The following is a 25,252-nucleotide window of genomic DNA, read 5'->3' as shown; positions in this document are numbered from 1 at the left end:
GCACACCCAGTTCCAGGCCTTACCAGGGACAGTCTTCCTCACTCTTCTGGCCTGAAACCCACTGCGTTGGCTTATAAGTGGCAAAAGCTGGAGGTCGTGTTAGACTGGGGCACTTGAAAGCCTGGGGTACCAAACCCTGAGCGAAGGGAAAGGAGTTCCCAGGCTGCTCAGCCACCTCTAGATGGCGCCAGAGAGCCAAAACTGAGTGGGAGAAACTGAGTATTGAGTGTGTGAGACACTGCGTGTGACACAGTGTGTGACTCGGTGTGATTGTGACAGGGAGCGTGTGGCACTGCGAGGGCGTGTGACACAGGCCGTGACACTGCTTGGCTTCGCGGGGTAGGGACCCATGTGACTGTGTGAATGTGTGTATGTCACTGGTAAATGTGTCGGGGTCACAGCTCCATGCCGCCCAGCGGGCAGGTGATTGAGGGACCCTCTAATAGCCCGAGCTTAGGCGCGTTACCTCATCCTCACACTTGTATATCTTCCCAGTCCTCATTCTAGAGGAGCCCCCCGGGGCCCGTTACCCTCTCCCTCGCACGGTCCCCTCCATAGCCCCACCCCCAAGACTTGCTGCGGCCACCGACGCTGACCGCTCTGCGGCTTCGGCCAGAGGGGGAGGGGTGGACTTCCCCTGAGCTCAGTGAGAAGGGAGGGCCATTCGGGGTGATCTGGGGGTCTGGGCGGGAAGAAGGTGGATCAGGAGGAGCAGATGCCCAGAAAAGAAGGCACCGGGGGAGACATTTCCCGTGCCTCCACTTCCCAGGGGGGCAGGGTAGGGGACAGGTGTTTGAGTGAGGTTAGGAAAGGAATTCGGGAGGGGTCCCAGATGGGGGCACGGGTGGGATAAGTGTAAACTGAAGAGCCAGGGAGGGGGACGGTCTGTGTATACGGGCCTCGGGTAGGGGAGAGATAGCCAAAGGGGTCCTGGCTTTGGGGAGCGGTGCTGGGGTCCCCTCCCAGCAGGACGAGAGCGGTCCCGAGCTCCACCTCCCGGCCGTGTTGGGCGGGGGAGGGGGCAGGGAGGCGGGAGGGAGGCAGGCGGGCGGGCCAGGAGGGAGGGGGAGGGAGGGGGCGGGAGGGAGGGGGCGGGCCCGGCTGTGCTCTCCGTTCGCCGTTGGCTCCGCCACCGCTGCCGCCACCACCGCCGCCTCACACACTCGGGGAGCGGGAGCGCGGCGCGGACGCGAAGCCGCCGGGGCTGCTGTGCCCAAAGCCATCCGGAGCCGAGCCTGAACCGCAGCGCCAGCCAGAGCCGTGCCGTGCCGAGCCGCAGCCCGGGCCGGGGCCGGTGGCGGCTCATGGACTGCAGGGCCCGCGGCCTGCGCTGCCCAGAGGCGGGTAAGGATCGGTGGCGGTGGAGGCGGTGGTGGCTCCCGGCCGGGAGCGGCCATGGCCGGCGGGAGTCGAGGGAGGGGCGCTCGGCCGAGCGAGGCCACGGGGGCCCGGTCGGTGCTCAGCGCGCCGGGGCTGAGGTGGGGGCGGTTGGGGTTGCGGCTGGGGCACCCTGGCCTCCAAGGTCCGCCGCAAATAGCCGAGCGAGGAGAGCGGGTGCTGGACTGGGCTCCAGCCTGGGCGCCCTGCACCCCGGAGCGCTTGGAGCTGCGGGGATAGGGGGGGCTCCAGCCGCGCGAGGGATGGAGATGGCCTGGGGCAAGCCCGCAGCCCCCAGTTCGAAGGGGGGCCGTCCCCGAGGATGTAGCAAGCAAGGACCCTCATTCACAACGCGCGCGCGCGCGCGCGCACACACACACACACACACACACACACTTGTTGGGCGACCAGCTCGGATCACTCAGGCGCTTCCAGCTCCCCGCGGGCACCCGGAGGGCCAGACCACGGACATATGTACACACATACATACATATGTGCACACAGGCATACCTCCCGCACACCAGCGCCCACTGGGGCACCGTCTGTAGCTTAGAATCTGCTTCAGCTTCTGCACGCTCAGCAGCACGGACACACAACCCGTGGCGATACAAAGCAACAAAACACAACCGGGGGTGACGTTCGGCGACATGGACACACAAACGCAATCTCATGCCCTCACATACGAGTGTCACGGCCACAGTTCGCCAGATGAACACTCAAAACCCAGCCCCGCACACACATATTCCTTTAAGGCACACACCCTAACATAAATTATGTTACACTCCTTGGCCAGAACACAGGTACACAACACATGTCTCGCTTGCACCCCTCGACTGCACCCATAAACACAGAACCCAGTGTTTCAGCACACTCCTTGACGGCACACGCCCTAACACAGCAAGTGGCACCCACAGCAGCGCCTCACGGTCACAAACACGGAATCTGCTGCTGCACACATCTTAACACTGGGTGTCACACACACCTTCCACCAACAGTGTCACATTACACCTTGCAGCGTATACACACAAACACACACGCTCTGTCCCTCACCCTCGGAGGCCAGATTCCGTCAGGGGAAGCCGCCGGGCCACCCGGAGAGCCCCTAGAGCCCGTTTCCCCTTAGCGGCCGTACAGTGAGTGTAAACTTCGGCCCAGCGGGAACCCTAGGGGCTGGCCGGACCTGCTTCCCCGCTGGCGCCTCCCCACCCCCACTCCGGGGCCGGCCGGCCGGGAATTCCCGGAACGAGCTGGACCTGGCAGGCCGCGCCAACCCCTCCTCCCCGGAGCTCCAGGGCCCTAGGTCCCTTTGCAGAGGGTGCAAGCCTTGGGCGGTGTTTGCGACCCTCTTCGGACCATTTAGCTTCGTTCTCCAAACCACCTGGATCCCCAGCACACCTGGGGCCCACACACCTGTGTCCTTCTCACACCTGGGCGTCCTCTCCGCCGGGTCCGGGCTGCAGGCCAGAGTCGTGTGTGCGGGCAAGGCCCTGGGACCAGGAGGGCACGCGCGCGGCACGCGCAGGAGCACAACTGGCAGGCGAGAAGGACTCGCACCCCTTCCCCCCAGCTACCCTCGGGAGCCCAGACTTCTGGCCTCAGTTTTTCAGCAGTGGTCGGAGACCACTCCTTCTAGCAGGAGATATTCGGGGCTGCTTTGAGGTCTTTGACGATTGAGAGTGGGGCAAAGCCTCCTTTTTCCGCTAGAGGGTCCGTTTTACGAGAATTTCTCCTCCGGGCCGGGCTCGCTGCTTTGTGATTCCGGCGCTGGCTCCCTCCCCGCCCCCTCACTGCGCCCGCTGCGCGGCTCTAGACGACACCGGCTTGCGGGGGTCCCTAGGCTGAGGCCCGAGAGGCGGAGGAGGAGGGAGTCCCCGCGGCGGCCCCTGGGGCTGGGGGCACCAGGGACACGCCGGTGAGGCGCGTTCTCACCGCGCCGCGCTCGCGCCTCGCCCTGAGCTCGGGAAGGCCCGGCGTCTCCCTGCTGAGGGGTGGGGGTGGGGTGGGGCCGGCCGAGCCGGAGGCTGGCGGAGAACGGCCGCCGTCCCACCTCCCCCGACACACTCTCCCGCGTCCTCTGGGAGGAGATACCCCGCGCGCAGGAGGTGTACGGGGAGCGCCCGCTGACCGCGGCGGTGTAGGCTGAGGTCTGCCCCGGCCGGCAGAGTCCAGGACGTCGTGCCGGAAAACGCCGAGAGCCTTCCATTACCTGCTCTGGGCCAACCCTTGGTAGCTGCCAGGAAGGAGAGCGCGCAGAAGGTGTTTGTGACAGCCCAGAGGTCTAGGTGTGTGTGGGGTGGAGGGGTGTTACTTTCTTGACGTGGCGGTCTGGGAGGATTGAAATGTGTAATTACGACCAGACCAGGGGATGTTGTGGAATCGAGGAGAGAGAGATGAGAGGGGCCTCCAGAGACTGCCAGGGGTGGGGTGGTAGGGGAGCAGGTCCGGTGTCAGTTCTGGCTGCATTTAGTTTATTCCCTTCCCTCCCACCCAATCCCCAGTTCCAAAAGGGATTTCAGCTGGAAAGGGGGGTCTTGCTGGTAAGGTGTCCTCCTGGAAGACGGGCTGCTGCTGTGGCTACTTGGTCAGGGGAGCTGGGCTAGGTAGAGATAGTGAGCTAACTGCCGCGGAGTGTGGGTGGAAGGGTCAGGAGAAGGTCTGCAAGGGTGGGGGAGGAGCTGAGCAGGAGTCAAGGCTGGGGGGGAGAGGAGATGGGAAAGGAGGAGGCCCTTCTGATACGGGTGAGGTCTGCCCCTACCGTGAGAGAGGATAGTTGGTGCCGCAGAGAGAGATTCTTCCAACCATGTATTGAGCACCTACTGTCTGCTAGGGCCCATGGTGGGTGATGAGGATGCAGTACTGTAGTAAGACAGACACCACCCTTGCCTTCATAGGTCTTCCCAACTGGCAGGGGATTGGCTCATTTATTTATTGAACCAATGAGCGCCTACTGTTTGCCTGATGTTGGAAATAAAGTGCTGTCTTCGGTGACGGAAAGCTATCTGTCCTTTACAACGTAATAGACCTTAATGCATCGGCTCTCATTTAATCCTCCCAAATAACTTCAAGAGGCAGGATTATTTCCATTTCACAATATGGAAATATGTTCAGAGAGGTGAAGTCACTTGGCCAAGGTCACACAGCTAGGAAGTGGTGGAACCAGGGTTTGAACCCCGACAGTCTGACTCAAGAATGCAGGTGCCTGGAAACCCTGCAGAGGCTAACAGAGGGTTGTGAAAAAGAAGGGAGAGGAGCTGAGGGCTGTGCACTTATTCACTGTGGGAAGCCTCTGAACAGCTCCACCCCACACAGCCCAGCTTGCTTACCCTCCTCTCCCAGATGTTTGCTGTGTCCCTTGGTGTTTTGTGCCCACAGTGGTGGTGACTGTTGTGTAACAGTGCAGGAGTGAGGGTCAGGGCTGACCTGGCCTCTGGGACAGTGATGTCTGCCCCTGTGTGTTTCCTCTCTGGCCACAGCATTCAGCAGGAAATGGCCCCTGGTCCCCGAGGTGGACTGTCAATGAAGGTTCCAGGTGAACCCTCAGCACTGTTCTCCTTCCTCCCCAGATGTTGACACAGATGGCGTTTTCCTTGCCCTTCCCTGGACTCTGCCCCCTCACACCTCACTGTGCTCCTCTGGCCTGAGAAGAATGAGTCACTGTCCCTACTGAGGCTCTGGCTTCTCAGGGTCCTGGGTGCCCAGTGTCGTTAGGTGGAGGTGGGGACACCCCTGCTGGGAAGGCAGCCAATGCCTAGGGAAGGGCAGATAAGGCACTAATCGTTTCAAAGGCTGCCATCTGGGACTAATGACTCCCAGCAGCCAACCACCAGGACAAAGTTCAGGGATGGCGGGTGGGAGCAGGGGGTAGGAAAGGCTGCCTCACTGCCACTCCTGGCTGTTCTGTCTCTCTCTCTGCATCCTGGGAGGCCTGGGTTTCTTTGGACCTTGAACCCTAGGCTCTCTCTTTCTCATTCACTCCTTGCCCTGCAGGTTTGGCAGCCCAGGGATTTTGTGTGTGTGTGTGTGTGTCTGTGTGTGTGTGTTGGCGGGGGCGGGGGGGGGGTGGCAGGGGTGGTACATAGCAACCACTGATTTGCCTTCCCCCATCCAGCCTTTTCCCAACTCAGTGAGGAGGCATTCTTATTTCTCAAATCCCAACTCTTCCGCTTACTACTTCTGTGACCTAAGGCAATTATTATTTTTGAGCCTCAGTTTTATCATCTGTATTATGGGGAGCCATAAATTAATAATAACTAGTACCCATTTCAGCGGGTTGGGAGGGTTAGATGGGAAATGGATGTAAATGGAGTAAAATCTCTCGGGGAGTGTTAGTTGGGTTGATGATGATGGTGAGGAGAGGGATGATGATAATAAAGGTGATGATAATAGAATTTATGCTTCTTTCTTAACTCCAAAGACCTAGAGTACCTCAAAGTTGTTCCCAAAAGGTTCCTGACCCTTGCTGCCTCCACCTTGCTGCCTGGGGGTTTCTCCAGGTCCCTCTTCCAGAATCAGAATTCCTAAGGGTGGAGCCAGATAATACTCATTTTAAAGGAACTCTCCAGGTGCTTAAAAGAGCCTAAACTCTCTTCAGCTCTTATTGGGCAACCTACTCTGGGCAACCCTCCCCCAACCCCATTTCCCCCCCCAAATTCCACCTTCCTCCCAGGAAACCGCGCCCCCTCCCCGCCCCCAACCTTGCTTGCCTTGGATATTCCCTTTTGGTTTTCTTCCCAACTCAGAAGTTAGATGCCACAATCCTTTCCTGACCCCTAAGGGTGACAGGATGAGTGAGAGAATGTGTATGAGAGTTAGGGGGCAGGCGTGGGGAGGGGGGTTGGGGGGGAATGTGTCACAAGCATGCTATGTTTGTGCTGCCTGGAAGGCCTGAGGGGTTAGAGCCCCTGGTTGTGACCCAAGATGGGGAAGGAAGCCCCCAAGGTCAGTGCTTAATCTGTAGCTCTTAGAGCGGCTACAAATGAAAGTCACCCTGACGGTGCCAGACCATGGACCTCTGAATTTGTAGCCAAAATTTGTGAGTGTTCATTTTTCTTGGAAAAATCTGCAGTGTGGTTTCATAAAATACATAAAGGGGAATGTGACCCAAAAAGGTTACAAACCGTTGATCTGGAGGGAGTGAGTGGAGGCAGGCCGGCACTGCTTTATTTCTCCTCTTCGTCATGTTTAGGGTAACTCCCAAGTAACCCCCACCCTGCCAAGACTTCTGCACGGAATCGGTGCTCACAGTGATCCCATGTTGTGTGTGTGCTGTGCAAGGGAGGGCAGGATTAGGCGCCCAGAAGGGAATGAGGTTCTTTGGAGACAGGTGTGTTTGGGTTGAGGCTTGTTGGTAAGATAAGCCCAGTGCCAGGTCCATGCGGAGAGAGGGGAAATGGCTGGAGGGTGGATCCAAATAGAGCATCAGATAAATTCCTCCCTCCTTTAAAGAGATTAAGATTGCAGCTGAGAGCTAACACACACACTAATCTGATAACAGCCTCACCGGCGTTGAGCCTATTAGTGCGAGGAGTGACCAGGGAGGGGCTGTGCTTGTGTAAGGAATCTGCATTCAATGACCATTTGCTGAGAGTCTGCTAGGGACCTACACAGAGAAGGATTAAATCAGACCCCAGGGAGTTCTCAGTGGAGTAGGGAAATTGGGCAAGAAAACAAGCAGTGACCATACAGAAAGTTCCAGGATAGGCTAAGCCTGAGAGGTGAAATAATCTCAGTCATTCATGAGCTGTTACTGAGTACCTACAGTGTGCAGGGTCCAGGGCAAGGCCCTGAGGATGTAGGAGTAAACAAAGCAGAGGCTCTCCCAGTCTCCACTCACAGTCTTATAGGAAAGAGAAACAATTCACAAGTTATTTCCCAAACAGCTACCTAACTACAATTGTGAGTGCTTTGAGGGAGCATTTGTTGAATACTCACTGTGCTAGGCGTTTAGCCCACATGATCTCAAACTCCCTAGGAAAGAGGTAGTATTATCCCCATTTTACAGATAAGGAAACTGAGGCTCTAAGTCAATTGCTCCAGCTCACGCAGTCAGAAAGTGGGCAGCTGGGGTTTGCCTCAGACTGTCTGATGTCACATTCCCTGCTCTTCTCCACCCTGCTGCCTTACATCTGTCAAATGGGTACAGCCCAACAAAAGTGACAAATAGTCCTTGAGCTAGAACCACTGTCAGCTCCACAGCGACAGACTGCATCTGTCTTGTTCGCCGCTGTGTCCCACTGCCCAGGATAGCACCTGGAATGTTGTAAGTGCCCAATAAACGCTCACTGAATGCATGAATGAGCACCTGTAGTATGCCCAGCTCTGTGAAGGTGAATGGGTGGGGGCTGGGGGATGAGTGTAGGGAGCCCTGTCCCTTCCTTCGGGATGCTTGGAGAGGAGTAAGTGCAGAGAACACAAGGAATAAGCGCACAATAACTGGGACTGAACAACACGGGCGGGCGGTGTCCCAGGCTGCACAGTGATTCATTGCCATGGGATTGAGACACACAATAAGTGGCTGTCAGTTGGAGGAAGGAGAGGTCACCGAGGGCTGAAGAGGCCTGGGAAGGCTTCCTGGGTGACCAGAACCTGCCTTCAGTGGGGTGGGTGTGGCCTGTGACAGGGCCTGGGGTGGGATTTCCAGGTATGGGGCACATACTCCAGGAGCTAGGGAAGGAAGATTGAGCCTGAGCCTCTGCTGAAAATACTGGGCTGAAGATTCTGGATTTGAATAGAAGGGCTGGCCGTGGTCCTGGTAGTGCTGGAGAGGAGGAGGGAGTCAAGACTGGGACTTAGCTGGTGGGTCTGGCTGGGGTCTGCTGCGGCACAGCTCAAAGCTGGGGGAGATGGGCAGAAGAAGCAGGCTCTCGTGGTGAGGGCGGTGCAGCTTGCGGTTGGCTGGGGCATACAGGGCTCTAACTGGAAGGATTTGGCGGTGGGCGGGGAGAGGCAGGTCTGAGATGGGACTGGGCCGATTAAGCGGGGGAGGGGCCAGATGTTCACTGAGAGACTGAGCAGGGGTATGGGGAGTGAGCGGTCAGGGCAAGGCTGCTGGTGTTATTGGCAGCTCTGTCCCAGTTAGACCTGCTGGGCTCCTAGTTGCTAAGGATAGGCTGGGGCAGCTCCCAATGCCAATTCCAGGGCTAGTCAGCTCTGACCACAGTCCTGACCCCAGTCTTGACGTCTACTCTCTTCTTCCACATACCTGCCCGTGTCTCTCCTCCCCGCCACCGTCCCCCACCCTGGTGGAGAGGGAGGGTAGAGGAGCCCCGGGAACTGTGTGTGTACACACAGGTGTGAGTGCCCAGGGGCATGTTTGTTTGGAAGGGGGTCGGGGAGGGCTAACACCTACTCCACAGCCCTAACCGTTTTCAAGCCTTGATTGGTGCCCAGTCCAAGCTGGCCCTTCATGAGGGCGGGGACATTGGGCACTAGGGTGATTACTGCCAGGAGAAAGGGATCTGAGATGTCCTACCTCCTGTGCGTACACTGACTTGGCATCTCAGAAGGGAGAGGAACGTGACATCATCCCTTCTCCCTGCAGCCAATGTGAGTGGCCCTCAGTGTGGGCAGCTGATGATCCGGGGTCTGGGGAACGTGAGGGTACCTGCGTCTCTCTCCTACCTTGTATGTGTGTGTGTGGGGGGTGGGGGAGTTGCTCCTGGTCTCGCCCTTCCACTTGCTGTCTCTCCCTATCTCAGTATCAGGGTAATTAGCATGGGTGACTATGGCAGGATGCTGCTGAGAAGGAGGTGTTGGGCAAAGCACAGAGTAGAGAGCAGGGAGGGAGGGAGGGAGGGAGGGAGTGTCAGGTGGGTCAGGGCGTTCCTTGGGCAGGAACTGCTCTAGACCTGCTCCTCCAGCTGGGGCAGACACCGCTGCTACACCAGCTGTGGGTGAGACTCAGGGTTCTGGGTTCTGTACTAGGGCAGATCTCTCCTGGGAGATCAGTGTGTAGGTGGCAGAGGGGGAGTCGGGGGCTGGCTCTGGGCAGCCCTCAGGGCCTGGGCCCTCCTCCCAGCTGACCCCCTGTTTTGTCTCCCTCGCGTACAGCCCTCCTGATTCTGGAGCCTGCCCGGATGGGGTCCCTGAGGCGCAGCCCAGGCCCTGGGGGGCAACGGTTGCTGCCGCCTGCCTTGCTGCTGGCACTTCTGCTGCTGCTAGCTCCATCCCCAGGCCACGCCACTCGGGTGGTGTACAAGGTGCCAGAGGAACAACCGCCCAACACCCTCATTGGGAGCCTCGCAGCCGATTATGGTTTTCCAGACGTGGGCCACCTATACAAACTAGAAGTAGGCGCCCCGTACCTGCGGGTGGATGGCAAGACAGGCGACATCTTTACCACGGAGACCTCTATCGACCGCGAGGGGCTCCGAGAATGCCAGAACCAGCTCCCTGGTGAGCCCTGCATCCTGGAGTTTGAGGTGTCTATCACGGACCTCGTGCAGAATGGCAGCCCCCGGCTGCTAGAGGGCCAGATAGAGGTCCAGGACATCAATGACAACACGCCCAACTTCGCCTCACCAGTCATCACGCTGCCCATCCCCGAGAACACCAACAACGGCTCACTCTTCTCCATCCCAGTGGCTTCAGACCGCGATGCTGGCCCCAACGGTGTGGCATCCTATGAGCTGCAGGTGGGGCCCGAGGCCCAGGGGCTATTTAAGCTGCAGGTGGCAGAGGACCAGGACGGAAAGCAGCCGCAGCTCATCGTGATGGGCAACCTGGACCGGGAGCGCTTGGACTCTTACGACCTCACTATCAAGGTGCAGGATGGCGGCAACCCCCCACGCGCCAGCAGCGCCCTGCTGCGAGTCACTGTGCTCGACACCAATGACAATGCCCCCAAGTTCGAGCGGCCGTCCTACGAGGCTGAGCTGTCTGAGAACAGCCCCATAGGACACTCAGTCATCCAGGTGAGAGGCCCCTCCATCTAACTGTCAGGGTGACCCACATTTAGAAATGGGAGCCTACCCCAACCTCGTGAGAGTTCCCTTCACTTAAGGGCAAGATGGCCAAGATGTTGTGGTGAGATCTCTTTTTCCCCAGCCCCCGCCTGGTGAGACCTTCCCACAAGTCCACCACACCCCAGCAGGGGATTTACTTTCCTCTGTCAAGCTATTCAGGTGACAGTGACATAGCATATGAACAGTGATCCCCCCATCCCCGAGGCAGACTCAAGCTGGAGAAACCTCTGCAAAGTGAAACCCCCTCCCAAGTCAAATGATATCCTTCTCCCCAGCCAAGTGAGCTGAGCTGGAACAAGTGAACCGCCTTTTGTCCAAGTAGAATCTCTCCAGAGATGAGAATGTCTTCCCAACCAGGGGCCCTTTAGCCACATGCGAGTTTCCTGAGGCTGGAGGACAGAGCCTTGCTTTGCCCATCCCTGACAGTCACAAGAGATCATTTTAGCCAGGTGAGTCCTCAGAATTCTAGAAAACTGTACGCAGATGTCTATACACCCACCTCCTCCCCTAGGCACAGGGTACCCATGGGTGTGGGGTGCTGGGCACAGTAGGGGGGGGTCGGTGGCCTCTGCTGAAGCTCTCAACACCCCTCTCGATGGGAACTGCCCCAGGAGCTGGGCAGCTTGGTGGGGTCAGGGCCTGGGAGAGAGCAAAGAAAGCGTCCCTGCAGACAGGTGGGCGTATCTCCCACTGTCATCTCAGCCCTGGCCTCCTGCCAGCCCCAGCTCCTTTCTCCTTCCCCATGGGCTGAAGCTGTCTGTCTTTGGTATGAGGAAGCTGAGGAGGGCGCACCATTACCCGTCCTGGGAAACCCTTCATCCCAAGTCCTCAAGCTGAAGCAGGGCACGGGGAGGAGTTTTGGCCTTTTTTTAGAGGCTGGTGGACTGGAACCTGTAGAAGAGAGACTGAGAAAGAAAAGGGAGACAGACAGTCGGGGATGGCGAATAATCATAGCCTAGGTGCCAGGTACTGTTCTGAGTACATTATGTGTATTATATCATTTAATCTCCACAGTACAATGTAAGCATTATCCCCATTTTGCAGATGGGGAACTGAGCCCACAGAGATTAGGAAACTTGCCTGGTAACCCCCACCTGATGTGTTCAGATTCCACCTTGGCCACATCCAACAGTTTGGCTTCAGAGCCCATGTGTGTAAGAGCTGGGAAGTGGGATGACGCAGGAGAATGGGGCAGAGACGAGGCTACGGGTAGACAGAGCAGAAAAGAGAGGATTGGGAGAGAGCCAGCAGTGGGAAAGAGGCAGAAGGAGAACTGAGCAAGATGGGAGGGAAAGAGAGACAGAAGTCAAGACTCAGAGACAGAGACAGAGAGGTGAGATGGCAAGAGAGGCAGACAAGGAGGTGGGTGACCAGTCTAGAGACAGGGAGACAGTGGGGATCATAATGTAAAAGTTGGTGACAGACTGGGGGAACAGGGGGATGGAGGGGCGAGGAGAAACCATTAGGGGGGTGAGCAGAGACCAGGTAGCTCACCAGTGTTTTCACTGACAAAAAAATCCTGATGGGAAGGAAAGGAGACTAGCAGTGGCCTGAGGCCCTGCTAGGTGCAATGCCCAATACTGTGTCAGTACCGATTTTCAGAGCTGGATGGAGAAAAAGAGGGATAAATGCTATTTAGGGAGCACTTGCCATGTGCCAGGCAGTGTTAGGCATTTTTACACTTATCATCCCATCTAATCCTCACCACAACCCCATTAAGTAGGTTCTATTATTATCCCCATTTTACACATTTGTAGACTGAGGCTTGAGGATGTTAAATAATTGGCCCAAGGCCTCATAGTTGGGAAGTGGCAGAGCTGGGATTTGAACCTAGGACTCTTGCTCTGCTCCCCAGAGACTCTGCCAAGTGGCGCCTATCCTGTCTACCCCCTACCCCCTCCTCCCCCGCCCCCGCCCCCGCCCGTACTGCCATCACATTCTGTTGGGCTGTGACCTAACTCCATCCCTCTTGTTGCTCCCTGACCAGTGCTACCTCATGACCATTCCCACCTGGCTCCTGTTGCCCCATTACCACCCATGTTTGTATAGACTTGGGCCGAGTGTGTGTCGGCCTTGGCGTGGAAGGATGCGCCCACTGCAAAGGGACAGACAGTTCATTGTGTGATGCTGGGAGCCCAGCCCGCTGCCAGCAGGCTCTGTGGGCTGCACCAGCCCCTCCCTCCTGGCCGCAGGCTCGGCTGGATTCCTCAAGTTGATGCCTAGCCAGCGCCAGCCATGGGAGGGGAAGAGAGATGAAACAGGTTTCCCCAGTTTTGACAGAGTGTAGTGACCTGGCCTGGCGGGCGGGCTCCCTCTGACCCACATCCCTACCTGGCCCCTTTCAAAAAAGAAATCCCCTCACCTGTGGCCTCCAGAGGGGCACGTGGGTCTCCATTCGTGTGCCAGTAGACACGTGCATAAACATACCTTCTCACACAATCACAACACTTGTGTGTGCATGCATGCATGTTGCACACGTATGTCACGCATACACACCATCTCTACTACTCACACCTTTCCAGCTCTTCAGAAGGGTTTGAAGGCCAGTTTAATTGGGTGGAAGGGCTGCCCTAGCTGCTAATTGGATCCTCATCCCCGTATTTGGGTGGACTAGTATAGGAGTGATAAGTAGAGTTCAGTTCTGCCCTGTCCCATCTCTAGCAGTAGCTTGTAGCACCACTGAGGATTTGTGGGCTGTATCTGTGCTCTTCAGGGGAAAAGATCAGTAATATATGCCAAAGTGTCAGGATTGGGAAAAGGGCAGGGCATGCATGTGCTGCTTTTGGAAAGGGTGCCTTGTTAGATTAGTTGCGTCTGCCGTGCTCGTTGGAAGGGCAGAAATGTGTCGCTTAATTTATCGCCAAACTAACCCAGCCCCGTTTTCCTTGTTTTTTCCCCCTGCCCTGTAGGTGAAGGCCAATGACTCTGACCAAGGTGCCAACGCAGAGATCGACTACACGTTCCACCAGGTGCCCGAGGTTGTGAGGCGTCTTCTGAGACTGGACAGGAACACGGGACTTATCACTGTGCAGGGCCCCGTGGACCGTGAGGACCTAAGCACCCTGCGCTTCTCGGTGCTTGCCAAGGACCGAGGCACCAACCCCAAGAGTGCCCGAGCCCAAGTGGTGGTGACCGTGAAGGACGTGAACGACAATGCCCCCACCATTGAGATCCGGGGCATAGGGCTGGTGACTCACCAAGACGGGATGGCTAACATCTCAGAGGACGTGGCAGAAGAGACAGCTGTGGCCCTGGTGCAGGTATCTGACCGAGATGAGGGAGAAAACGCAGCTGTCACCTGTGTGGTGGCAGGTGACGTGCCCTTCCAGCTCCGCCAGGCCAGTGAGACGGGAAGTGACAGCAAGAAGAAGTACTTCCTGCAGACCACCACCCCGCTCGACTATGAGAAGGTCAAAGACTACACCATTGAGATTGTGGCCGTGGACTCTGGCAACCCCCCTCTCTCGAGCACCAACTCCCTCAAGGTGCAGGTGGTGGATGTCAATGACAATGCACCTGTCTTCACCCAGAGTGTCACTGAGGTCGCCTTCCCAGAAAACAACAAGCCAGGTGAAGTGGTCGCTGAGGTCACTGCCAGTGATGCCGACTCGGGCTCCAATGCTGAGCTGGTTTACTCTCTGGAGCCTGAGCCGGCTGCCAAGGGCCTCTTCACCATCTCACCTGAGACTGGAGAGATCCGGGTGAAGACATCCCTTGATAGGGAACAGAGGGAAAGCTACGAGTTGAAGGTGGTGGCAGCCGACCGGGGCAGCCCCAGCCTCCAAGGCACAGCCACCGTCCTCGTCAACGTGCTGGACTGCAATGACAATGACCCCAAGTTTATGCTGAGTGGCTACAACTTCTCAGTGATGGAGAACATGCCGGCGCTGAGTCCAGTGGGCATGGTGACGGTCATTGATGGGGACAAGGGGGAGAACGCCCGGGTGCGGCTCACGGTGGAGCAGGACAATGGTGATTTTGTTATCCAGAACGGCACGGGCACCATCCTCTCCAGCCTGAGCTTCGATCGGGAGCAGCAAAGCACCTATACCTTCCAGCTGAAGGCGGTGGACGGCGGCGTCCCACCTCGCTCGGCTTACGTTGGCGTCACCATCAACGTGCTGGATGAGAATGACAATGCACCCTTTATCACCGCCCCTTCCAACACCTCCCACCGGCTGCTGACCCCCCAGACCCGTCTGGGTGAGACGGTCAGCCAGGTGACAGCTGAGGACATTGACTCTGGTGTCAACGCTGAGCTGACCTATAGCATCGCCGGTGGCAACCCTTACGGACTCTTCCAGATTGGGTCACATTCCGGTGCCATCACCCTGGAAAAGGAGATTGAGCGGCGCCACCATGGGCTGCACCGCTTAGTGGTGAAGGTCACTGACCGCGGCAAGCCCCCTCGCTATGGCACAGCCTTGGTCCACTTGTATGTCAATGACACCCTGGCCAACCGCACCCTGCTGGAGACCCTGCTGGGCCACAGCCTGGACACGCCGCTGGACATCGACATTGCTGGGGATCCGGAATACGAGCGCTCCAAGCAGCGCAGCAACATCCTGTTTGGCGTGGTGGCGGGTGTCGTGGCCGTGGCCTTGCTCATCGCCCTGGCCGTGCTCGTGCGCTACTGCCGGCAACGGGAGGCCAAGAGTGGCTACCAGGCTGGCAAGAAGGAGACCAAGGACCTGTATGCCCCCAAGCCCAGCAGCAAAGTTTCCAAGGGAAACAAAAGCAAGGGCAAGAAGAGCAAATCTCCCAAGCCCGTGAAGCCGGTGGAGGACGAGGATGAGGCCGGGCTGCAGAAATCCCTCAAGTTCAACCTGATGAGCGATGCCCCTGGGGACAGCCCCCGCATCCACCTGCCCCTCAACTACCCACCAGGCAGCCCTGACCTCGGCCGCCACTATCGCTCTAATTCCCCACTGCCTTCCATCCAGCTGCAGCCCCAGTCACCCTCCGCCTCCAAGAAGCACCAGGTGGTGCAGGACCTGCCACCAGCCAACACTTTCGTAGGCACTGGGGACACGACGTCCACGGGCTCTGAGCAGTACTCCGACTACAGCTACCGCACCAACCCCCCCAAATACCCCAGCAAGCAGGTAGGCCAGCCCTTGCAGCTCAGCATACCCCGGCCCCCACCCCACCCCTACCACGGGGCCATCTGGACCGAGGTGTGGGAGTAACAGAGCTGGTGTCTCGGGCCTGCCGTGCTCACCAGCCCAAGTCAGTGGTGGGAGGTGGAGCCAAAGATCGGGGGATGCTGGGACCACTGATGACCCTGCTGCCTCACCCAGGCTTGGAGGGTCGGGCCGAATGCAAACTGAGGGTGTGCTCCGTGTCCCGCCCCCCTCCGCGCTGGGAGAGGCCTGTGACTTGTCACATCCTGGGACACTGGACCACCCGCTGGGTCCTGCAGGTGGGGACTGATGGGTAGGTGAGCAGAAGGGTTTGGAGGCAGAAGCGGGGAGGGAAATGGAGAAGAAGTCTCCTACAGACGTGGGTCTGTGTCCGAGACCAGCCATGGGTGCTTCTCTAGAGGGGAAAGGGGGAGACCTGGGGACCTGGTGGGTAACCAGGTGGACGCTCTGTCAGGGAAGGGGGCCTCCCCACTTGTGCCTTCTCTGTGTACTGTGTGTCACCCTCTTCCCCACCCCAGACTCTTGGGGCTGGGCCCCAGTTCCCCTCCCCCAGCCCCAGACACTTCACCCTGATAATAAAGTTCTCTATTTTTGGAGTTTTGGCTTCTTATTTTCCTGGAACTGAGAGAAGGAGCGAGAGAGACTGGAAACAGCCCTTTGTCCGATGTCCTGCCTCACTTTCCCCATCCCTGCTCTTTGTCCCTTCCCCCGTCCCAGACCTGCCCCTCTGCCCCAACCCTATCTTAATTGACCAGGTCCCCCCCGCCGCCCCACCATGACCATGTCCATGATTGGGGGAAGTGCTTTCTGAGCAGGCTTCAAATGGAGCTGTCCAGCAGTGTCCCCTTCCCTCATGTTTGTGAGACCTCCCTGGGAATGGCACCCTTTACCAAGAAAGCGGATGGAGATGCACCCAAGTCCTGCCCTTTTCTCTGCTGGCTGAGACTTGACCTTTCCCATTTGTGCACATCGGAGCATCTCGCAACAGAGCTCAGACCAGAGCAGCTGGTGGGGGTGGAGTGCAGCCTGGCTGCCTCAGGTGAAGGCAGAGAACCTCTTAATTATACCAGGCACCTTCCCTCGAGGTAAGATCTTCCCAAGTCCTTTTCCCAGCCTCTTCATCCCAATACCGCTCAACACCCAGCAATTAGCCTGCTCTGCCCTGTGTCTTCCCACCATGGTCACCAGTCTGGGCTGCCGGGAGGGAGGGCCCAGGGAGAGGGGAGGATATCCCCCAGTGCTATTGACTGACCTGCTCTGTATCCCCACTGCTGACCAGGGCTGAGGCGCCCTATCCGGCCCCCTCCCTTCCCTTCCTTCGGCTCCTTGCTCTGGCCACCCTGAGCTGCTAGCTCTCACTCACTCTCTCTCTCTCCGTCTCTCACTTCTTGCTCTCCTGGGTCTGCCCTGTCTCTGGCTGTGCCTGAGGAGGAGGTTAAAGTCTGGGTGAGGGGCCTCAGGTCCTGGGGGAGTCTCTGAGGCCAGAGGCTACCTGTCTCCATGGCGACTGAAGAGGCTTGAGACACTCCCAGGAGGTCCAGGGTGTCAGCTCTCTACTCTGATTCCGTCCACAAACTCCCCAATGCCCCGGGGTACCCCCGAAGTAAAAACTCCTAGGGGCTTTGGAGGAGTGGTGCATGGGGAAGTGAAATCTGGTTTCATCGCATTTCCCTTGGACAAATAAGCATCTCTAGGGTCACCTCCAGCAGCTCCTGACCAATCATTCTTTCTCTTTTGTTCCTCTCCTTGCTGCCACCGCCTCTCTCTTTCTTCTGTTCCTTTAGCTCCTTAATCTCTTTCTTTCTCAAGGTCTGAGGGATTATCCCTTACTCGGCTCCAGTCCAACCCATCCGTGGAGCCACACTGAACATTCAAACACAACAAAACCACACCACCAGTGTCATCATTAAAACACATAGGCTGAATCCCTACTGTGTGCTCAGCATGGTATTAGACCTTGAGGAAAAAATGGTCATATTTCTACAAGACATACAAGTAACAAGATGAGGCAGTTGAGAATCGTGGTGTCGATTCTCACCAAGTGAGAAGTGCCATATATTAAAGCTTTTCCCAACTTGTTCTACCACTTCTGCCACTACTTGCTTCCATTTTTTTGAGTCCTTACCAGGTGCAACGTACCATGCTGAGCATTTTATGTGAATTAGCTCATCCACTGCTCATAACTCTTTGTGATGCAGGTCATTTTCCAGAAGTGAAAACTAGTTAGCGATGGAGTCAAATTCAAACACAAATCATCAGGAAATCTGATTGCCAGAGTCTGCTGTTTTCCGTTATGCTATAAAGAAGGGGTTCCAGGACTAAGTTCACATTAACCTATTAAAGGCTCTGCAAAGCCTGCAAGAAGGGAAAACCTGTTAAACTTGGTGTAACTCTGGGTTTTCCAAATTTATTTGACCATGGTGCCCCCTCCCTTTCTTTGAGGCACATAGTATGGGAAAACGTGCATAGGACATGGGGGTGGGCTTCTGGGAGGGGAATGAGAACCCTGAGCTGGCTCTTCATAAAGTGAGGAGCTGGAGTTGGACGGGAGGCTGAGCCGATCCCGAGGTGAGGCGGGAGTGAGCGTGACCAAGTTGGAGGCAGGGGGAGGGCAGAAAGGGGATTCTGGCTGGAGTGGAGGGTATAGGAGGGAGCTGAGACAGGAGACTGGAAGACTGTAGGTTGTAGAGGACATAGGTGCTTTGCCAAAAGTTCCTTAAGAAGAAGTGGGAGGCCCCGAAAGCTCATGAGTTTTGGATGAACTGAGTTTTAGAGAGTTTACTGGAGTGTATTTTGGATTTAAGGTGGGTAGAGGTGAAGGTACAGGACTGCACCTCTAAGGTCTGAGCAAGGATGGTAGAAAAGGGCGTGATGGATGGATGGACCAGGCTGACCTCCTGGAGAAATGACCCACAGGACTCAAGGGATAATTGGATATGGGATAGGGATGGGGAGCGAGTGGAGAGCTACCAGGATCCCCAGATAGATATCATCCTTCTGAATCTGGGTGGTAGGATGATGAGATCATTGCCCATGCAGAAGCTGAGTAAAGAAAAAGAATTTGGTTTCAGGCATGTTGAATCAGAAGGGTCCATAGGGACGGCCGATTGGAAATAACCAGCAAGGGTCTCGAACTTCTGGACTAGGGTCTGAGAGAGATTTTGGATCTAGGCTTTTTAAGATTTGATAGTCATAGAATGATAGGGAATATTTAGTGTTGAGTATGACCCAACCCTCCATTTTACAGAAAAGAATCATAGGAAAAAGACCAAGTGATGTGCCTAGGAGGCAGGACTGAAGCCTTGGATTACCAGGCACAGGTTCTGCAGGGAGGGAGGGCTGCTGGCTAATGTCTTAAAGAAAACTGGAAAGGAAAACACCCAACAGCCAGACTGCCCTGTGCCTCCCAGACCCTCCTGGAACCTATTCACTCCATCACCAGGTGGACGTGCTCCTTTACATCCTCCCAGCCCCAAGTATCAGGTCAGTTTTGGGGATCTTGTCTGTCATCACCCAGACCTTTCGGTGTTTTGGATCCCAACGTGGATCTCCAGAAGGGTTGCCTATGCCTGAAGGTGGGGTGGGAGCCAAGGTGGGAAGGCGGCTCCAACGCTCCCTGTGCTGACAGCCTCCCTTACCCCAGCTGCCTTGGATGGCACGGAAATTGTGTAGGGTATCAGGAGGGTGGGTCTGCAAACCTGGGACACCCTCCTCTGGCCATCTTGAGAACCTCCTATTGAGAGTTTTAAAGACAAAGCACCACAAGGTCTTAGAGGATTAGAAGGAGCCTGGAGACTTGTCAGCAGGGCCCTGGGGCCGGGCTGCTCCCACCCCTGGCCCCCAGGGGCCCGGGTCTGCACCCTCCACAACTTCTAATTTCCAGTTGGCAGGAGAACCAGTGGTGGTCCCAGGTGGGTGTTTGGGGGATGGGTTGGTTGTACCGAGTGCCAAGCTGAGGTTGCCAGGTTCCTGGCATGATCGTCAACCCATGGCAGGCAGGCAGGGCTGCTGTCTGGGAGCAGCAGCCTGTCACTGTTGCCCTCCCTCCACCCCAGTCCCTGCTCCAAGCTCCTAAATCCTGGCTCTACCAAGCCAGCGGTCCCTCCCGGAAGCTCCTTCCTCTTTCCTAGAAGGAGTCTCCATTCGAAGAAGCCAACCTTCCGAATCCCTGATGGATGCTGGGCCCCTCCCCCTATGCCCAGGTCCTCCTGGGCCCTGCCCTCTCCAGTTAATACTGTTTCCTGATCTGGAGGACTGGGGAGTTCCCACTGTTCTGCTACCCCACCCCCAAGGTGCCCTGGTTTGTCATCAGGCTCCCCTTCCCTCTTCCCTCCCACCTTTTTCCACTCCCAGGCCTCTCTGAAGGGGAACGCAGTGGGCACCTGGGTGGGTGGGGACTCAGCAGGGAGTCCTGCCTATGGCATTACAGACCAGGGGTGAGGAACAGAAGATCAGAAAGAGGTTAGCACCCCACTGGATGGAGGCAATGAGAAGTTAACAGAGCAATGAGACAGGTGAGGAGCTGGAGTCTGGAGGGTGCTATTTGGAAATCAGGGAACTGTTCTGGTATTGGTGAGCTGTTTTGGAATTAGGAGTCTGTCCTGCTTTTAGGGAGCTGTTGTAAAAACTGGAGGCTTGCTGGTGTTTAGAGGCTATGCTGGAATTAGGGAAGTTGGCTGGTGTTGTGCTGTTTTGGTGTTGGCTGTCTGGAATTAAACAGAGGCTGTGCCAGAGGGAAGCTGTGCTCTAACAAGTGGTTGTACTGGATTAAGCTTATTGTGCTGGCCTGGGAGCTATCATAACACTGGGGCCTGTGCTGTGTTGGGACTTCCAGTGCGTGGTCCTGGCTGTCCGGGGAGCTGACCTAGAATCAAGGGGCAGTCCTCTATTAAGGTCTCTGCTTTCTGGGGGGTTCTGCTGTGCTAGGGGGCTGGGCCTCTTCCTGGTTGCTGTTGAGGCCTAGAGGGCTAGGAGCTCTGGGGGTGGGCTTGGCTGGGGCTGTAGCCCGGTGCGGTGGTGGCCCCGTGGCGCAGGCCGGCCGGCAGTGACACTCCCTCTCCCTGCAGTTACCTCACCGCCGAGTCACCTTCTCCGCCACCAGCCAGGCGCAGGAGCTGCAGGACCCGTCCCAGCACAGTTACTACGACAGCGGCCTGGAGGAGTCTGAGACGCCGTCCAGCAAGTCCTCCTCGGGGCCCCGACTCGGTCCCCTGGCTCTGCCTGAGGATCACTATGAGCGCACCACCCCCGACGGCAGCATAGGAGAGATGGAGCACCCCGAGAACGGTGAGGGGCCCCCAGGAATGAGTAGAAGCCTGTGAGTGATGACGAGACCTTAGAGATAGCCTCCGTCTCTTGAGCTCTCGTGCATTCAGCAGTAAACACTGTGCTGAGTGCTTTCTGGTATGTATTCATTTACCCTTCACAACCGCTCTCTGATCTGAGGACTTTATTGTGCCCCCTTTACAGTGGGGGAAACGGAGGCTCAGAGAGGTTGAGTCACTTACCCAAAGTCATATACAGGAAGTGACAGAGCTGGGAGGGATTCAAACCCAGGCATCTCTGACTCCAGAGACTTTGAATTCAGCACGGCTTTATTCTGCTTCCTGGGAACAGAGACCCTGAGAATGGGGGCCAGAGGGCTCAGGTAGTGGTGAGGGAACTTTGAGGGGATCCTGAGATAATGAGAGCTCAGAGGGCCTTGAGAAAAGGGAAGGGACCCTGGATGCTATGAGGAGCCCAGAGAAGGGTGTGATGATCCCCTGTCGGGAGGAGCAGGAGAGGGTTTGGCTGAGGAGAAGGAGTGGGGAGGCCCCGGGAGGGGAAAGGCTTGTGTGGGAGGGGCTTGGAGGGTGATGGCAGACGTGAGATCTGGGCTGGAGCAGAGGTCAGCATGGGAACGGATGGGGGGCGTGTTGTCAGAATGTACGTGTGTAGTGCGTGTGTGTGCGTGAAGGCACCTCTGGTGGCCCGTGGTGGGGAGACTAAATCAGCTTCCCCTTGGGATAGAAAGACTCTCCAGCTTAGAGCTTTCCTCAGATCTCATCCCCTCCCTCAGTCCAAACTCCCCCAGCCCGCCACAAGATGAAAAGTTCCACACCTCACCCCTCGGGCCCAGGGCTCTTGTCTAACCTCCCAGGCCCCAGGTCTCAGAGTGCCCTCCATCCCCACCCTGCCCATCCATGTGCGATCTCACGCCCGTCTCGTCCTTTTTGTGCCCGCGCAGAGCCGGCTAGCCGGAGCAGGCCCTGAGGTGGACTGCCAGGTATGTGGGAGCTGCTCTGGGGTCTGGGGTCTGTGGGACTCGGCCCAGCACCCAGCCCCGCCCACCCAGTGCCCGTGCTCTGCTCCGTGCCACGTTGGGTCCCCCCACTCTGCCCTGAACTGAAGAGCCCCGGAGGGGTTAACAACAGAGCTGTCCCCTCCTCACCTTGCACTGGCAGGAGGCCAAGCCAGGGAGGGTGGTGCCAGGGGAGTCCCCAACCCAGGTGGTGCCGCTCAGTCACATCCCTGGAGGGGGGAGCACCGCCTGGTACTGTCCCCAAGCGAGGGCGGGACAGGGGCAACTGTGAGAGGAAGTACTCAAGGCCCAGACATTCCCATGGAGACCCCCGCTGCCCAGCAACCACACTGGCTACTGCTGATGTCAGACAGCCAACTTCTGTTCCCATGGGTGTTCTGGGCAGGGAGCGGGGCAAGGCCAGGGGGGGTGGTGGGTGGTGTAGGGGCCGGAGTGAGGCGGGGAGGGGCTGCATGAGTGTGCTTGTGGATATGTGAGTGTGTGCTTCTACGCAAACCCCTGGCTTTGTAGCAGGGCCTTGCTATGCTGGTGTGGGGTGGGGTCCCAGGGCAACTGGGAGCATGGTGAGGCTGGAGGGGGCTCAGAAGGGAGGCATGTGCCCACCTTTGTCTGAGGATAGAGATGCCTGGTGTAGATTTGTGTGTCCACACCTATCTGAGGGTAGGAGTGTGTGTGTGTGTGTGTGTGTGTGTGTGTGTGTGTGAGAGAGAGAGAGAGAGAGAGAGAGAAAGAGGAGAGAGAGAGCAGTAGAGAGAGAAAGAGATTGTGTCTTTAATGAGGATGGGGGTTTCCTCACCCCTATCTGAGGGTAAATGTGCATGTTTCAGCCTGTCTGGAGATAGATGATGGAGTGTGTAGACGGGGTGTGTGTGCACCTGTCTGAGGGCAGATATGGTGGATGTGTGAGAGGAGAGCTGGAGGGTGGGTGAGGATGGAAAGAATGTGTCTATTTAAGGACAGATTGTGTGTGTGTGAGAGAGCACGCATGCGGTGGATGGTGGGAGGGTGTGTGTCTATTGCGGTGGATGGTGGGAGGGTGTGTGTCTATTTGAGGGTGTGTGTGCCTGTGAGCTCAGTGGGCAGGAAGGGGCGTGCACCCCTGTTCCAAGGCGGCATGGAGGCGCTGGTGGAAGGCCGTGGAGCAGAGCTCTGCGAGGCTGCCCTGCCTGAGGACCATCCTCCCGGCTCTCCCCTGCAGACCTGCGCCCTTTGCCTGACGTCGCCATGACGGGCACATGTACCCGGGAATGCAGCGAGTTTGGCCACTCCGACACGTGCTGGATGCCTGGCCAGTCGTCTCCCAGCCGCCGGACCAAGAGCAGCGCCCTCAAACTCTCCACCTTCGTGCCTTACCAGGACCGAGGAGGGCAGGAGCCCGCGGGCGCCGGCAGCCCCAGCCCCCCGGAAGACCGGAACACCAAAACGGCCCCCGTGCGCCTCCTGCCCTCCTACAGTGCCTTCTCCCACAGTAGCCATGATTCCTGCAAGGACTCGGCCACCTTGGAGGAAATCCCCCTGACCCAGACCTCGGACTTCCCACCTGCAGCCACACCGGCATCTGCCCAGACGGCCAAGCGCGAGATCTACCTGTGAGCCCCCTTCTGGCCGGCCGGCCATCCCTTCCCCAGCCACCGGCCAGCTCCCAGGTGGGCCCATGCCAGGGCCCCTGCTCCTGACCCCTCCAGCGTGGACTTCCTGGCCAGGGCCCTGAGTGGGGGGGGTTACTGGCCTCATGACCACGCTGGCCCTTCCCCCATGCAGGGTCCAGGTCTTCTTCCCTCACTTCAGCCCCCAAACCCTAGGGAGCCCCCTCTTCCCCTTTATGGGGCTCCCCCCAGCTGATGCCCAAGAGGGCTCCTCTACAATGACTAGGCTCCGGTTCCTCGACTTCCAGGGATCACCCCCTCACTTTGGGCAGATGGCAGAGTCAAGGGTGGGCAGCACACTTTTAACTCATTGTGCCCCGCATGGCCAACCAGGGCGGGCATAGGACGCCCCCATTCCAGCCCTGCAGCAGGGCTGAACTGGGGAGCCCCTCTCCCTGGGAACTCCCAGAGGAAACTCTTGACCGCCAGGGGCTCCCTGAAGGGCTGTTGTTACCAAAGGTGGGGTGGGATGGCGGTGGGAGTGGGGCGGAGGCCTTGTCTTCCTATACTGCTCCTGGGCTGGCCCACCTGCCTGCCGCACGCCCATGCCTGGTCCCATCCGGGCCCCCCCCCCACCCCCCCACCCCCCGGCTTCCCACTGGTCATGCAGTGTCTGTATATAAGGACCTTGGAATGACGTCCCCATTTCTGCCTGATTTGCAACTTTTCTTGTTGATGTTGTGTTGTCTTGGGGGGGCCCCTCTGGGGGGAGACCTGCCCTGCGCCCCCTCTTCCCTGCCGCAGTGCCCCCCACCCCAGGCCTCTATTGTTCCATGTTGTAAATACCCCTGGGGCTGTGGCAGGATGGGGGTGCAGGCCAGGGAAACAAGGGGGGTGGGGGTGGGGATGGGGGAAACACTCGCCTATCAGCAGAGCTGGGCTTTTATTTAATTTTTTTTAAGAATACAAATCTCTATTTTTTTGGAACTGTTGCGCTGTGCCCTGGGGTGGGGGGTATCCCCGCTCAGGCTGGCCCCCACATCCAGACGAGCATCACGGAGGGGCCCTGAGGCTGTGGGGGGCAGCTGGCCGGGGGTGGGGAGACTGTGCCTCTGGCCTGGTTGGGTGAGTTGGGAGCAGGAAGGTTTGCTCAGGGGGTGGCTGGTTGCTGCCCCCAATGGGGGGTACCTGCACCCTGCCCCCTCTCTGCTCTGCACCCCCCCCCCAAGCCCCTGCCATGACTGACCCGTCAGCCTGTAAAACCACCATTGCCTTGATCTCAGGGGGTGGGAAGGGCTGCCTCAGGGCACCCTGGGCTCCAGGCCCCCTTCTTCCAGTTGGGCTTCCCTTTGCCAGGGTCAGGGGTCCCGTGGCGTGGGGGGATCGGGGGGCAGAGAAGCCCAGTCAGCCATGATGAGGTGGGATTCTTTTCTTCACCTCAGGGGGCCAGGGTGTGAGGGGCATCCTGCAGAGGCCCCATCTCCCACTGTGGCCATCGCAAAGCCTCAGCCCCTCTTCCTTCCACAAACCCCCACTGCCTTGGCCCATACCTCTCCGGCTCCCCAGGGGCCCAGGCTGGGAGGCTGGAGACTCAGGGTATGGCCCTTGCTTGACTTAGTCTAAGCTTGCGGGGGCGGCCCGAGGGTGGGAGGGGTGGGTACAGGCTGCTGGGTCGTCTGGTGCCTTTGGGAGCTGTGCTGCTGGAGTCTTGGCTCCTGTAACCCCAGAGACCCCACCTCCACCCCTGAAAGCCAGGGGGCTGAAGAATCACCTTGTTCTCTGCTCCTTGCCCCTAGCTTGGCTTGGGGTAACAGTGCTGGGAAGGAGAGCATTGTTAGGCTTGTGGCCCCAGCTTACACAGCCCTTCAGTGGAGGGTGGAG

At 57.8% G+C, this 25,252-nt stretch overlaps 1 protein-coding gene across 2 annotated transcripts; it reads left to right on the top strand.

Moving 5' to 3' along the window:
• The first annotated feature begins 1,304 nt into the window (after window positions 1-1,304).
• Window positions 1,305-23,378, top strand: PCDH1 (protocadherin 1). Of its 2 annotated transcripts, XM_065874724.1 has the most exons (5): window positions 1,305-1,344; window positions 9,427-10,289; window positions 13,250-15,445; window positions 20,551-20,770; window positions 22,984-23,378. In XM_065874724.1, exons 1-5 carry the CDS (start codon window positions 1,305-1,307, stop codon window positions 23,376-23,378), a joined length of 3,714 nt encoding a protein of 1,237 aa, XP_065730796.1. The 2 variants fall into 2 exon arrangements, with proteins under 2 accessions (XP_065730796.1, XP_065730797.1); XM_065874725.1 differs by lacking the exons at window positions 1,305-1,344; window positions 20,551-20,770; window positions 22,984-23,378 and having other exon boundaries at window positions 9,453-10,010; window positions 10,047-10,289; window positions 13,250-15,529.
• Window positions 23,379-25,252: the final 1,874 nt, after the last annotated feature.

Source organism: Phocoena phocoena, chromosome 3, assembly GCF_963924675.1.
Source record: "Phocoena phocoena chromosome 3, mPhoPho1.1, whole genome shotgun sequence".
In the NCBI taxonomy this organism is placed as follows: Eukaryota; Metazoa; Chordata; class Mammalia; order Artiodactyla; family Phocoenidae; genus Phocoena; species Phocoena phocoena.
This window is presented reverse-complemented; position numbering and strand designations above follow the sequence as displayed.

Coding starts and splice junctions, on each gene's coding strand:
- PCDH1 (XM_065874724.1), top strand. CDS start 1,305: ATGGACTGCAGGGCCCGCGGCCTGCGCTGCCCAGAGGCGG. Junction 10,290..13,249: donor TAGGACACTCAGTCATCCAG/GTGAGAGGCCCC, acceptor CCTGCCCTGTAG/GTGAAGGCCAATGACTCTGA. Junction 20,771..22,983: donor GATGGAGCACCCCGAGAACG/GTGAGGGGCCCC, acceptor TCTCCCCTGCAG/ACCTGCGCCCTTTGCCTGAC.